The sequence below is a fragment of the Mobula birostris genome, chromosome 7 (assembly GCF_030028105.1).
Source record: "Mobula birostris isolate sMobBir1 chromosome 7, sMobBir1.hap1, whole genome shotgun sequence".
NCBI lineage: Eukaryota > Metazoa > Chordata > Chondrichthyes > Myliobatiformes > Myliobatidae > Mobula > Mobula birostris.
In genome coordinates this window covers 104,484,085-104,500,169 of record NC_092376.1, presented here as the reverse complement: position 1 = coordinate 104,500,169, position 16,085 = coordinate 104,484,085, and the positions used below count along the sequence as shown (strand labels likewise).

The window sequence follows — 16,085 nt, the reverse complement described above, 5'->3', positions numbered from 1 at the left end:
TGATCTAAGTGACTTTGACCATGGAATGATTGTTGGTGGTTTCAGAAACTGCAGATCTCCTGAAATTTTCATGTAAAACAGTTTCTAGAGTTTACAGAGAGTAGTGTGTAAAACAAAAAAAACATACAGCGAGTGGCAGTTCTGTGTGCAGAAACGCCTCATTAACGAGCAAGGTCAGAGGAGAATGGTCAGACTGGTTCAAGCTGACAGGAAGACCACACATTCCAACAGTGGTGTGCAGAAGAGCATCTCTGAATGCACAACACATTGAACCTTGAAGTGGATGGGCTATAGCAATGGAAACCCTCGCCAGGTTCTATTCCTGTACTTAATAAAGAGGCCACTGAATGTAATTTGGTAATGTAGGTTAACGACAAATATCTTTTAAATGCAGATAAATCCCCTGCTCTTTATCTGTATCTTACTTTTAGTCTTGTTTTATGTTCATTGGCTTTGCATCCCATCTGAAAGACAGTTTGTCAGAAAGTACAGAACTTTTCTGATGTTAAACTGAGTGTTAGCTTATGACCAAGTCACGGACTAGGAGACTTGATTGTTAATCTTCTGACCTGCAGCCAAGATCTTGCTAACAAATCCACACCAGGCATTAGAAAACTAAAATAATTGAGGAAGAATAGTAAATCCCAGTGCTAAACAAAGCAAATGGAAGAAGTTGGAGACACAGGAGATTCCACACGCTGGCAATCTGGAGGAGGACACAAAAAACTGGAGGAACTCAGCAGGTTAGGCAGCATCTATGGAGGGAAAGGGAATCAATATTTTGGGTCAAGGTCCTTCATCTGGACAAAAGCATACAAGGGAGATCTAGCCAGTATAAAGATGTGGAGGAAAGTGGTTGTGCAAGTGCAGACAGGTGATAGAGAGGTAGATCTGAGTAGCGGTGGAGGGGGGAGTGGGAAGGTTGATATGATGGAGGGCAGGTGGAGTGAGAGGAGCATCAACATCTGGGGGCAGGGGGTAATAAGTGCAAGTGATAAGTAACCTGAGAGGATGCAATAAAAGATGGGAGGTTTCTACCTGGCTGACTTAAGGAGCCAACTTACTTCAACTTCTCCACAGTCACATTGCTCGCCTTCCTCTACATAGCCATTCCCACACCTTCGGCCTCCATACAGAGTGTTCACATCAGGCATGTTGAAAAGGCACATCCCTCCACCTTCATGCAGGTACTTCTGAAGCTCCTTTTCATTGCATTTGTTGAAAACTTTGGGAAATGGATCCCTGAAGAGCAAACATTGGAAACAAGTAGTTACACTTTGGTTCAGGATAAAGTAGAAAATAAAAATATTGAAAGCAGTCCCATGCAATGCTCAAGGAAAAACTTTCTTCAGAAGATTTGAGTTATGCTTCATACAATGATCCTTCAGGGTAATTAGTTCAATTGCTATCCTCCAGCATAGTTGCTTGTAACCAAGTTACTTTTATCAATTGAAGTCCAGTTCAGAACCTGTGCACATACAGCATTAAAAACATACTGAATGCAAGATTCCCACACTAACCAGAACTAGTTTACCCCAGTCCTTAATCTGCTTCCATAACTAGAGAAGTTACCTTGCCAAGGAGGTTCCCAGTCAATCACTGACTCTACACATTTCTCAGAGACAGCTGTGAATTACAGATTTAAAGACTAGTCATAGAGTTTACCTTGTCATCTGGGTCCTAACAGTTTAAGAATGCCGCCAAGGTCGACCAAAACAAAGCTGGGTCCATTGTAATTAAACTGGAACTAACAGTCATCCTGAAGTAATGCAATATGGGGAAGGCTGAGGACATTCGCATAGGAATGTTTATGCACAATTTGCATTTTGATATTTCCTGCTTTAAATGCTTTAGAACTTGCATTGTGCACAGACAGTGCTAACTACCCATTCAGAAGCCTAGCTTCACGGAAATGGGAGGCTTGCTTCTATAAAGCTACATGACTTACTTCATAGCTTGGAGTAAGGCATCTAGATTCACACATGTGCATCCATATTAAAGGCTTATCAAACCTAATATCCTCCTCCCAATTCCTGTGGGGTTCTTTCAAGACTAGAGCTACTGGATCCAGCCAGATTGCATTCTCAACTCCCCTTGCCATTGAAAACCCTCCCAAAAAAAGATCCCATCAATGCTCTAATCCAAGATTTGATGTCACAACTTGGCATGACAACCTTTACACTACCTAACCACCCAGAATGGCTCTCCCCCCCAGGAACACCTCTATGACCCAGGGAGTGAATGTACAAAATATTTATCCACACAAAGTGTGCATGGTATTTTCTATTATACGTGACACCTTGGATGCCTTGTGAGGTAGAATTTTGCTGCAGGGTCCACAACACAAAATTTATATTGGGTTATTGTGCATCCCATATTTAACATACCTCTAGAGGCAGAAGAATTTATTGGCTAATGTCTTTAGTCCCTCCACAAACTTCATTCCTTCAGCTATGCTTCCATGCCTGGCAACTGCCCTGTGTGAAGCCAACCTCTCTGCAACCTTAGTTTTGCACTGTTTTTGAGATGAGCTTCCAATAACATAAACATCAGTCTCACTGCCCATTTGGACCTCTGCATCGGGAACCAACTCTGAACCCACCCCCCTCCATTCATCCACATCTCCATACCCCTACAACCATGGCTACTTTCCTACTTCCCCAGTATCCTAGATTCAAGCCAACATACACTTGTCATCTTCTAAGGCTCTGCTGTTAGTATTTCATGTCACTCCAGATCTCATTCACCCTACACTCTGCTCTGACTGGCTACCATCTGACCACTTAAGAGCTTTAAAACCCTCATCCTTGAATACTGTCCTTCCACAGCCTTGTTGCCTCTCCCTCTGGAACTTCCTCCAACACTCTATGCCTCAGGGATGAGAAAATACTGGGGAGAAAAACAGCATCAGTGGACACAGAAATGGGTAATGTTTCAGGGACAAGATCGTCTGTCAATGAGTTATCAGACACAGATGAAAGGCTTCTTCATGAGCTTTGTGTTTTACGGCGATGGTCTCCAGTGTGCACATTGCAATGAGGTCAGCTTCAAGCATTACTCGGCACAACAGCACACAATGTCACTGTTAAGACACCAGCCCAGCTGTGTTGGGACCCTCACCCAGTGGCTGCTGCCATGATACATCCTCCGTCCTCTGGACGAGCTGAACAGCAGCCATCAGAATCATGGCTCATACCAAAGTTGTGTCCCATCTCATGGGCCATGGTAGCAGCAACTCCAACTGCACTGTCAGAGTGATCCTGGAGAGAGAAGAGACTATTAGAGAACAGAAAATAGTGAATTTCAAGAACAGTGTTGAAGATTGAAGATTGCATGTTTATTCCTATTTGCAAATAATGTTTCAATCTTTTGCATATTGGTAATTAGTTTATCATTATTACACATAACAAGATACAGTGCATGCCATCCAGACAGATTATTCCATGAGTAAATTGAAATAATCCAAAAGGAAAACAATAACAAAATGCAGAATATAATGCTACACTTGCAGAAAAAGTGGAGTGCAGATTGAGAAATAACATGCAAGAGCCATCTTGAGAGATCAGGAATTCTTTATTGTACAAGACATTCTTTCAGGGGTCCTATGAAATAGTAAGGTAACTGGAGTATTGGTACAGCTGTGGAATACCTAAACACAAAGAGAGGAAAGGAATCATTCATTTGATAAAGTGCGTCAAGATGTCCGAAGCTGGCATACTTCTGAACTCCATACACTCCGGTTAAGATGGTGCCGAGATGTGGTGTCCATCGAGGTCCTGGCTTAGACTTAGTTTGTTTTTCAGGGTTGGTTTTGGGATCAGAGCAAGGAGTTAGGGGTCAGGTTAGAGTGTCAGGATAGGGATGTGCGGATGTTAGAAGTCAGGCTGAAGTCTAGGCCTCTGCCCCGGGTAGAGCCCTTCACAGTTGAAGGCCAGTGATCCCATGGACGAATACCACAACGCAAGCACTGTGGAGAAGGAGCAGTGAAGACAAAGGCCCCAGGTCCCTCCAAATTAGCAAACCCACCCAGGTTGATGGGTCTCACAATAAAAGGTCCATGCAAGCTTGAAGCACGAAGGTCGGTGACCCTCTCAGGAGGTGTTCAGAGTTCGAGGCCTAGAGTTCAGGGTCCCGTCATCAGCAAGTACTCGGGTCAATACCAGAGATTGAAACCGAAAGACGAAGAGGAAGAAAGAGGCTTGTTTTTTTTTCTGCTGTGTTTTGTTCTGTTACTGTTTTTCTGTTCTTGTTGTGGTTTGTGTAGTTCTGCTGAGCATTATGGGCAGGCTATGTGGCGCTAGAATGTGTGGCAACACTTGCGGGGTGCTCCCAAACACCCTTAGGTTGTGTTAAGGCAAATGATGCATTTCACTGTAGATGTGATAAATAAATAAATCTGAATCAGTAGGGAAGCCAACAAGCAATTTGTACACAGTAAGGTCTCATATACAGCAATCAGGTAATGATTAGATATTTAGAGCTTTTTTTTTAATCTGAGAGTTAAGTATTTCCTTTTCTTCAGCATTCTTTGATGCTCAGCTGAAAAGAGTCAAGAATCTTTTCCAAGGCGTCATGTGAATGACATCACCTCTGATGGGGCAGCAATAAGGTGCAGAATGGAACCAGAACCCATGGTCATCTGATGGAAGTGAGTGAACTAATAACTGAGGAAGACCTGGCACCTGAGCCAAGGCCAAGGTACCCATATTCATGAGCAAGAGAATTAGAACAGATCTCTTCAACTATTCTCTCCCAGTGCTGTGGCAGTGTTCCATAACAATGGCATTCCCCTCTCATACCCATTGGGCATGTCCCTTTGACCCACACCAGGTTTATCAATGTTTCATAATAAATACTTTACTGATCCCAAGTGGGCAAAACTTTTGTTACAGCAGCAGTGTACGGATTTAACTAATGATAAAGAATAATAATATACACAATAATAATGTACAAAATGATAAAACAGAGCACTGATTCTTGAGACTTTGGCGAAAACATGTCCCACTAAGAAAAGTGCTAATTCCATTAAAAATGAATAACATTTTCTTATTTAAAATAATCAGGTTGATCATCTGAGGGTCTTTTGCACAAATGCAAAATTTTTTCATATGTTCATTTTTAATTTTATAAATTATATGATATGATAGCCCAGTACCCACAAAATCAGTTGTCTTCAGACAAGAGATTATCATTTCAATTTCATAAAAAAGTATGAAAAAATCATTTAAAATGTACAATATATATATGCCAGATGAAAGAGTAGAGTGAAAAACCTCTTTAAAACTAAAAGCAATGAATTTTCAACAATATTTACTCTTATTTTGTGCTTGCTCAACATGTTTTTGACAACACCATCAGATATTTATAAAATCTGGCAAGCACATGTTCAACTATATTCCTGAGAACCCCCTTTCCACCCTCCACATCTGCTAAATGCAGCAAGGTCAAACAAGCTCCTGTAAGTTTTCTATTTTTTCCAATAATTTTTACATATTTGTTGATGTTGCTACTGTCACAACCATGACATGTCAACACTTTCTCTTTTGTATAGAAAGAATTATTTTAAATTATGACATAAATTTATGAATTTTAAGTAGAAGCCAGAGGCAGCTAGCAACAGATGGAAAACAAGATGGCTTCTGTATACAACTCATACACGTCATGTAAAAAAGTGTGTTTTTCTCACCACCGTCAGGCGTTAACACTGTCAGGTTTTCTGTCACATAGTTTGACTGTGCTGACAAAAACATCTAAATCATCCTCAATGGAGGCTTGAATATAATTTATGATAAAAATAAATAGTAATATGGCTTGTAATGTTTCATTAACCTATTTATAATATACATAATTTCCACGTTATTCCTTCCACACAGAGGCCTACAATATTTCCTTACTATATGTATTTCCAATGACTAAAACCATAAATGAATTTAGTTGCACCATTTCATAATCATTTTATAAAATTTCACCAAATTAAACATAATTAAATTCATAGTAATTTTGGACAATTTCATAGTAATTCCATTAAATTCTGAACTTCATTTTATGTATTTTAGGAAGTTATGGCTAGGCAGCAGCTATCAGTGGAGGAGCGAAGGAGAAGAAACAGGGAATACCAAAAAAAAAGTGGAGAAAGAAAATATATAGTGAGCTTGAGTTAAAGGAGGAATACCTGAGAAAGGAAAAGCAAAGATGGAAGAAGAGAGTAGAGAATGGGAAGATAAAAACTATCAGTGATTTGAATGAAAGGGAAAAGAGGACTAAGAGAAAGGCGTGGAAACATAGACAGCAAGAGTCAAGAGAGCATAAGAGAAAGGGCCCAGAACGCCCAGAAACTCCCCCAGATAGTCGATTGGATCAAACTAATACAGGAGCCAGCACGCAGTAGGCAGTCTACAGCAGGGGAAAAGGAAAGAAAGAAAACAAGAGCAAGATACTTGAGAGAGATGAAAGCTTTGAAAAATAAACTTCAAGAGATAATAAAAGATAGGAACAAACTGAAAAAGTGTTGTTGATGAGAGCAAACTAGAAATAAAAAAACACAAGAATCACCAAGAAACAAAACAGAGCAGATGCTACAGAGAAAGAAAATCTTCCATGAGATGGTTGGGAGGAGCCTTTGCCGTACTCAGCTCTATCATATCGCTGAAAGTGACATGCAGACAGATGATGCACTCCTTTCTCAACCACTAAAACCTGTACCAGCAACAAGGAAAATCCATCAGGTCATACCTTACAGAAACAGCATCCATTGCAGATCATTGTCATGTTTCTGCAGGGAGCCATAGATGTGCCAATGTTTCAGCCCAACAACACTTCAGTTGACTGAAAATACATACGCCAGGGTACAGGCTGAGGAGAATGATGGTCCTACCACAATGGGAAAGAACAGAGGGCCTTTGGCAATGCTGATGGAAGAAATGGAGCAGGAACCCCAGAGTGGTCCTGACGGCAATACGACAGATATATCTTCTGGCATCATTAATCGTGGAGATTAGCTTGCAGTCATTTATGACAAAAAAGGTGGTTAGCAAAGGCTGTCACTATGGATGCTCATAATCAAGATGTTCAAGTGGAGTTTTTACCACCCTCATGAGCCCAACACGCGCTTCCATCCAAAACCAGGTGGAAAGGATATCTCAAACAACAGGAATTCTGCAGATGCTGGAAATTCAAGCAACACACATCAAAGTTGCTGGTGAACGCAGCAGGCCAGGCAGCATCTCTAGGAAGAGGTACAGTCAACGTTTCAGGCCGAGACCCTTCGTCAGGACTAACTGAATGAAGAGTTAGTAAGAGATTTGAAAGTGGGAGGGGAAGGGGGATATCCAAAATGATAGGAGAAGACAGGAGGGGGAGGGATGGAGCCAAGAGCTGGACAGGTGATTGGCAAAGGGGATATGAGAGGATCATGAGAAGAAGGCCCAGGGAGAAAGACGGTGGGGGGGGGGGGACCCAGAGGATGGGCAAGGGGTATAGTCAGAGGGACAGAGGGAGAAAAAGGAGAGTGAGAGAAAGAATGTGTGTATAAAAATAAATAACGGGTGGGGTGCGAGGGGAAGGTGGGGCATCAGTGGAAGTTAGAGAAGTCAATGTTCATGCCATCAGGTTGGAGGCTACCCAGACGGAATATAAGGTCTTGTTCCTCCAACCTGAGTGTGGCTTCATCTTTACAGTAGAGGAGGCCATGGATAGACATGTCAGAATGGGAATGGGATGTGGAATTAAAATGGGTGGCCACTGGGAGATCCTGCTTTCTGTAGCGGACGGAGCGTAGGTGTTCAGCAAAACGGTCTCCCAGTCGGCGTCGGGTCTTCCCAATATATAGAAGGCCACATTGGGAGCACCGGATGCAGTATATCACCCCAGCCAACTCACAGGTGAAGTGTTGCCTCACCTGGAAGGACTGTTTGGGGCCCTGAATGGTGGTAAGGGAGGAAGTGTAAGGGCACGTGTAGCACTTGTTCCGCTTACAAGGATAAGTGCCAGGAGGGAGATCAGTGGGGAGGGATGGGGGGGACGAATGGACAAGGGATCCCTGCGGAATGCAGAGAGAGGTGGGGAGGGAAAGGTGTGCTTAGTGGTGGGATCCCACTGGAGGTGGCAGAAGTTACGGAGAATAATATGTTGGATCTGGAGGCTGGTGGGGTGGTAGGTGAGGACCAGGGGAACCCTATTCCTAGTGGGGTGGCGGGAGGATGGAGTGAGAGCAGATGTGCGTGAAATGGGAGAGATGCGTTAGAGAGCAGAGTTGATGGTGGAGGAAGGGAAGCCCCTTTCTTTAAAAAAGGAAGACATCTCCCTCGTCCTGGAATGAAAAGCCTCATCCTGAGTGCAGATACAGCGGAGATGGAGGAATTGCGAGAAGGGGATGGCATTTTTGCAAGAGACAGGGTGAGAAGAGGAATAGTCCAGATAGCTGTGAGAGTCAGTTGGCTTATAGTAGACATCAGTGGATAAGCTGTCTCCAGAGATAGAGACAGAAAGATCTAGAAAGGGGAGGGAGGTGTCAGAAATGGACCAGGTAAACTTGAGGGCAGGGTGAAAGTTGGAGGCAAAGTTAATAAAGTCAACAAGCTCAGCATGCGTGCAGGAAGTAGCGCCAATGCAGTCGTTGATGTAGCGAAGGAAAACTGGGGGACAGATACCAGAATAGGTATGGAACATAGATTGTCCCACAAAGCCAACAAAAAGGCAGGCATAGCTAGGACCCATACGGGTGCCCATAGCTACACGTTTAGTTTGGAGGAAGTGGGAGGAGCCAAAGGAGAAATTATTAAGAGTAAGGACTAATTCCGCTAGACGGAGCAGAGTGGTGATAGAGGGAAACTGATTATGTCTGGAATCCAAAAAGAAGCGGAACGCTTTGAGACCTTCCTGATGGGGGATGGAAGTATATAGGGACTGGACATCCATGGTGAAAATAAAGCGGTGGGGGCCAGGGAACTTAAAATCATCGAAAAGTTTCAGAGCGTGAGAAGTGTCACGAACATAGGTAGGAAGGGATAGAACAAGGGGGGATAAAACTGTGTCGAGGTATGCAGAAATGAATTCGGTCGGGCAGGAGCAAGCTGAGACAATAGGTCTGCCAGGACAGGCAGGTTTGTGGATCTTGGGTAGGAGGTAGAAACGGGAAGTGCGAGGTGTGGGAACTATAAGGTTGGTAGCAGTGGATGGGAGATCCCCTGAGCGGATAAAGTGGGTGATAGCGTGGGAGACAATGGCCTGGTGCTCCTTAGTGGGATCGAGGGGTAAATAAGAGGAGGTATCCGCGAGTTGTCGCTGTGCCTCGGCAAGGTAGAGGTCAGTACGCCAGACTACAACAGCACCCCTCTTATCTGCGGGTTTATTAGTAAGGTTAGGATTAGTGCGGAGGGAGTGGAGAGCAGGGTGTTCGGAAGGAGTGAGGTTGGAATGGGAACAAGATGCGGTGAAGTCGAGATGGTTGATGTAGTTTTTATTTTGCTGTTTACCGTTGCTGTTAATATTTACTGAAGGATAAAATGTACATGACAAATTGTTATTTGTTGTACCAAATTGTTAAATAAAGTTGTTAAGTAAGGAAGCAGTGACTTGAGTGGTGAAAAGGTTGGAATTATTTGTTGTAATTAGGCCACTGCCACCCGGTCAGGTCTCAGTCACCACCGTCAGATGGAACTTTCTTTGTTTTAAATTAATATGCTTACAATCTGTTCCTCCAAAACAGTTGATTTATTAAAGTAATTGTCTCTTTAAAATTAAAAAGTGTTTTATGTCCAAAATTGTTATTTTGTATATTTAATGCTAATGATAAAAGTTGCATGATGTAAGTTTTTAAAGGAGTACACGTGAAATAGTATAAAAATGAAGAAAAGTGAATATTTAACATTTAACAGAATATATGGTGTAGACACAATGAGCTAAAAGCTCTAAATCTATATAAGACTAAATAAATAGGAATAATTAGTTTTTTTATTGTGTCTGACTGTGTTGACAAAAACTAAGTAATGACAGGAAAAACACATTTTATGAAAAAATTACAAAATCAGGAGGTTGCACTGAATTATTGCTTGATTGCTGAAACCTCGTTCTATAAACATATAAGTTTAAATTTCTTAACATTTAAATTTTTTTCTTTTCAAAATTAAAACCTGTTTTATCCAAATTCTCAAGAATCTGTGAGAGACTATTGTACTATGATGTGTGTTCTCCTGTTATGCAGAGATGAACTGTTGTATGTGCTTATTACATAGAAAGAATCCTGTCTGGAGACATTACTGTTTGATACGGCAACTGTTCTGCCTGAGACCATGATAAACTGCGGAGAGTTCTGGGCATGGCTCAGCACATCACAAGAACCCACTTCTCCTCCGTGGACTCTGTCTACACCTCGCTGCCTCAGTAAAACAGCAAAAAGTCCTCTCTCTCTCTTTCTCTCTCTCTCTCTCTCAGTCTCATCAAGCAGATGATACAAAGACTGAAACCACTATGCTCAAGGACTTCGATCCACTGTTAGGAGACAACTGAATGGTCCCCTTTTGCAATAAGGTGGACTCCTGACTTTGTGATCTACTTCATCATAGACCTTTCACTTTACAGTCTGTCAGCCATGCATTCTCTCTGTAGCTCTAAGTTCACGTTCTGTTCTTCTCTCTCTCATGTACTGATATGATGGATGGATGGATGCAAAACATATTTTTCACTATACTGCAGTACATATGACAATAATAAACCAATTTAAACCAGTGGTGACACACTGATCCCCAACAGACACAATTCCTTCCTGAAAATCAGAAGTCCGGGTCCACAGATTCACTCTTAATCAGTTCCCCTACATTTCGATATAACTGTGGACAACACAGTTCATCTGAATATTTAACAATTTTAATCAAAAAAATAACAGGCATTTTCATTACAGGGTAAAAGAAGCATCCAAATCCATTATTTAATTAGCAAGTCTCAATTTTATCATTAACAAAAAAATCCTAAAGGGAAATTTAGTTATTAACCTTTAAAGTTCCCCAAGTGGATCAGAAAGGGAAATGAAAATAATAGAAGGGAAATTACTAAGAGGAGAATCATGTCATTGAAGCCACAATCTACCACTGAGTCTCACTGACAATTCCAGTGATGACTGGTAGAAAATAACTCTGAACTTTGTGTCAGATTCGCTGCCACATTCACTCACCATATTCACACCTCCTGACTGATGATCTGAACACATACCCATCAAGGGTGCCAAGCCGATGGTAGTGCCATTGAAGGTGATCCCCCTAAGTGCAAATGCATTCAGTGTTACAAGGCAGAAATAAAACCAAAAAGCAGAAGGAAAACATTTTCTCAGATGCAACCCCGAGATGTTTATGCCCTTCAAAGTCTGGCGAAGATTTTCCTAGAAACTGCTACAAGTGACTTCTGATCATTGTCCACATTGCAATGAGCAAGAAGAACTTTCCAAAGCCAGAAGTGTGTGGCAGAAATTCATCCTGGAACCGATACTGAGAAAATCAATGGACACATAGCCATGGACAGAATTCATTCAGAAAATCCATACCACAACCCCCATCCTTTCCCCTATTTCTATGATCAGACTGGCAGATAACATGACATCCTTTACATAAAAAAGCTGTTCTATATTCACTTCTAATTAAACCATGGTTCTGTCCAGTATTATTTTGGCAGAATTTTTCTTAAATTCAGTATATTACACATTACCTAAGTTTTAACTTAACTGCCTACCTTACAGATAGTAAAAGGAAACTTTGTTTGCAGGTGTATCACACACGTAGCCTTTACAGCTGCGATCAGGCTTTACAACTAAGGCAGCACAGTAGCATTGTGGTTAGCATAATGCTTTACAGTACCTGCAACCTGGGTTCAATTCCCACCGTTGTCTGTAACGAGTTAGTACGTCCTCCCCATGACTGCGTGGATTTCCTCTGAGGCTCGAGTTTCCTCTCACAGTCAAAGACCTACTGGTTGGTAAGTTAATTGGTCATTGTTTAATGTCCTGTGATTAGGTTAAGGTTAAATCAGGAGTTGCTGGGCAGCATGTCTCGAAGAGCTGGTAGGGCCTATTCTACACTGAATCTCAATCAATAAATAAATATTATTTGTTGGTGATTAAGATTGGAAACGTAATGATTCTTCCTTTTCCTGGTGCAGGGTGAAGGACTTGTAGATGCTGTTCTTAACTGCAATCAGCTATGTAAACAATCTGGTAACCTGTGGTGTGTGTGGTGCAGCTCAGCATACTAGAGTTGGCATTTTACAACATACTTTATCTCAAGATAGAGCATCTTACAAAATGCCTTATCTTCATCTCAAGATAAGAAATTACCCATGTAAGCAAGAGCTGAGAATTTCTTGTTATTCATTCAACAGATGTGGACTTTGCAGGCGGAGCCACTATTTGCTTACCTTCCCCAATTGCCCTCGAGGACATGGTAGTGAGCTGCCTATTTAAACAGTGCAGTGCCTCCTATACATGGTACAAACTGCAGACCTCTCTTCCTCCGAGGAGAGTGAAAGCAGAGTCTTTGGAGACAGGGAGAGACAGATTCTTGATAGGTAGGGTATGAAAGACCAGCAGGCACTCAGTTGGGAATGCGGAATTGAGGTTACAACCAGGGCATGGCTCCTAATTGATATTATTTGCTGAATGGGACCAGCACTCTAATGGAATACAATATTACAGTACACTTCACTGGGGATGAAATTAGGAAATTCTCCCAATCTCCTACATCAAGCAGAGATTCCATCTCAGCAGGTTTAGCAGGTATAAGGTATTCATTTTGCAGTACAAGTACGTGCCCTGGAGAAAGACAAGAAAAACATCCTTGGTACTTACGTGATGAGCTGTGCATTATCATGCTTCTTCCAGGTCAATACCTGCCGTCTCCATTTTAGAAAGGACCAGAGGGTGCTGTAGGGATTCTCCCTCACTTCACACCTGTTCTGATGAGTCCATACCTCCAGATGAACCAAAGCAATCCTGATATTGAGAGATCTGTAATACTGAGGAAACATACCAGTAAAGAGATAGACTTGAAAAGTGAATCAAAGCAGAGTTGGCTCTCTGCAAGTACATAGTACTGGTAATTGCAAAACACCATCATTGGCCTGCAACTGTTATTACTTCAGACGAATTTGATCCACATGTGCAAGCTCTGCAAACTTCACATTATAATGCAATTCTTCATTCCAATCAGGAGGAAGAAAGGGTTTCTGTAATACCTCTTGCCAGCACTGGACACTCTGTAGTACTTACAGACAAAGAACGGGTCTGATCAAAGAACACTGAGGCTGTCTACAAGAAAGGTCAGAGTTGTCTCTATTTCCTGAGGAGACTGAGGTCCTTTAACATCTGCCGGATGATGCTGAGGATGTTCTACGAGTCTGTGGTGGCCAGTAGGATCGTGTTTGCTGTTGTGTGCTGGGGCAGCAGGCTGCGGGTAGCAGACACCAACAGAATCAACAAACTCATTCATAAGGCCAGTGATGTTGTGGGGATGGAACTGGACTCCCTGATGGTGGTGTCTGAAAAGAGGATGCTGTCCAAGTTGCATGCCATCTTGGACAACGTCTCCCATCCACTACATAATGTACTGGTTGGGCACAGGAGTACATTCAGCCAGAGACTCATTCCACCGAGATGCAACACTGAACGTCATAGGAAGTCATTCCTGCCTGTGGCCATCAAACTTTACAACTCCTCCCTTAGAGGGTCAGACACCCTGAGCCAATAGGTTAGTCCTGGTCTTATTTCCTGGCATAATTTACATATTACTATTTAACTATTTATGGTTTTATTACTATTTAATAATTTATGGTGCAACTGTAACAGAAAACAATTTCCCCCGGAATCAATAAAGTATGACTATGACAACCGTGGTGCTGGAATGTGGTTACTGTTAGAAAGCAGCTAGCAAAACAGTAATTTCACAGGACAATGGGGGGCCAAGTTCTACTAAGCTCATAGACAGACTACAGACACAGTCTGCCAGTACAAACATACAAAGACCTCTGATAGTTCAATAGTTCCATTTAATATCAGAAAATGTATGAAATACACATCCTGAGATTCTCATTCTTCACAGACATCCACGAAAACAGAAGACTGTCGCAAAACATGAGTGATGGCAGAATGTTAGAACTTCAAACCCCCTACTTCCCCTTCCCAGGAACAAGCAGCAACAAAGAAACGACCTTCCCCCTCCCCCACTTACTTCAGCAAAAAAAAAGCCTCAACACCCTCCATCCACCAAGCATACAATAAAGCCGCAAAGAGAGACCATGATCTGCAGCACGACAAAATCTAACCGTTCACCCGGCAATTTGACATACACATGCTCCTTGTAAAGGGACAAAGAGGTGTCACACAGAGAGAGGGGAGACCAACAAAGACACAGACATCCCACCTCTCCCGGAAGTTCCGGGAGTCTCCTGCATATTAATAGTGGCTCCCTGATGCCCGCAAATTATATAGAATATTCCGGAAATCAATTTTTTTGAGAGAGTGAGCGCAAGAGAGACGAGAGCGAGTGAGAGAGAGCATGAGAGTGCGCGAGAGAGAGCGTGAGAAAGAGCAAGAGAGCATGAGAGCGACCACGAGAGAGAGAGAGAGAGAGCGAGCGAGCGAGTGCACGCGCCATGGCAGAGTGTTTCAAAAAAAGAAAATATAAAACGTACGTCACCCCAGAATACACTAAAGTGTGCCCCTGCCTAATAGGGGTCAAAAGTAATGACAGTGTTGCTCGCTGCACTGTTTGCAACAGTGACTTTTCTATTGCCCATGGCAGGTTAAGACTGTATAAGACATGTTGAGGTGAGATTAACATTCGTTCATTAGCATAGCTAACGTTATTTAAACTAGCTGGCTAGCTGCTAAGGAGCTACTCTATTGCAGACATCCCACTTCTCCTGGAAGTTCTGGGAGTCTCCCACAAATTGATGGTGCTACCTCCCTGAAATGAGTTTTTGCAGGGTGGGATGTCTGAAGACAACCTACTCAATGATTAATACATTCTCACCTTATCAACATAATTAGCAGTTTCCTTCAACTTCTGTTTTGTTTTCTCAAGATCCCGGTGATGTTTCTGAAACTGAAAGGATAGATTTAGATAAAGATACAGTATATTTTGTTCTGCCAAGCAGCTTCACTTTGCTTAATGTCCTAATACCTTGGGCCAAATTAAGAATGCTCTTTAGTTCACTTCATTTCACCCTTTCAGGATGCAAGCTTCAGGATCGCTATATGACAGCAACTCACTACTCTTCTAAAATTATTCCAATCTCGTAGGAACAAGCCTCCAAGGGGACCACAACCTTTTCATGGTTTGGAGCTTGCATGCCTGAATGATCCAGAGAGCTATGCTGGCTGAAGTCAGAGCTTTATGCTTTGGCTCTTGGTAGGGTCACCCATGCCAAACAGGTCAAAGGGTAGAGGATAGGTTAAAGGTGGTCGACCAGTCCCCCAGGTTCAGGGTTCAGCTCAGGGCCAACAACTCTGTGTGGTAAACCAGAATTCTTATGGCAGCTGCAATGAAGAATCATTCTACATCTAAGTGCAGTGGTATTCCTGAGTCTCCACCGGGACTTGCATGATGACAGTGGTGAAAGCCAAGCTACTGACATGATGAAGGAAGCCATGGACACCACCAGAGAGGGAGGACCTTCACTGATGCCCTAAATACCAGTGGCATAATAGTAAGTAATAAATAAGTCACAATGGTTCTCTCAAGTGATGCTAAGTCTTAGTTGGCATAAAATTAGAAGTCAAACCTTTGAACCTATGTTTCATTTTGAGAAAAGATGGGGTTCATTTGCTCGTTACTATCATTTGAGTTAATTGATAGATTTCCTCCACGATCTAATTGTAAATTTTTGGTACATTTTTTTTCTTGCTGGCGGTTTGATGTTTATCTTTCGAAGCTTTTTGTATGACGCATGGCTCCGGGGTTGAACACCTAATGGGTTTTTTTCCCCTCATTTTTTTTTTTTTGCTTTAGTAGGGTTTTTTTCCTCTTTTTTTTTGTCACCGAAATTTTTTCACTCTTTAAAACAATGTTTTTTTTTCTCTTGAAACATTGTAAGTGTTGCCTACT

At 42.2% G+C, this 16,085-nt stretch overlaps 1 protein-coding gene across 1 annotated transcript in view; it reads right to left on the bottom strand.

Annotated features, from left to right (window-relative positions):
• The window catches only part of adam19b (ADAM metallopeptidase domain 19b), a 207,509-nt gene that overhangs the window by 54,287 nt on the left and 137,137 nt on the right, over positions 1-16,085 (bottom strand). Inside the window, exons 8-12 of the mRNA XM_072263558.1 lie at positions 15,012-15,083; positions 12,830-12,996; positions 11,168-11,252; positions 3,121-3,260; positions 1,065-1,242 (exon numbers count right to left, since the gene is read on the bottom strand). Coding sequence (XP_072119659.1) covers positions 1,065-1,242; positions 3,121-3,260; positions 11,168-11,252; positions 12,830-12,996; positions 15,012-15,083 — 642 coding nt within the window. The remainder of the gene's footprint in view (positions 1-1,064; positions 1,243-3,120; positions 3,261-11,167; positions 11,253-12,829; positions 12,997-15,011; positions 15,084-16,085) is intronic.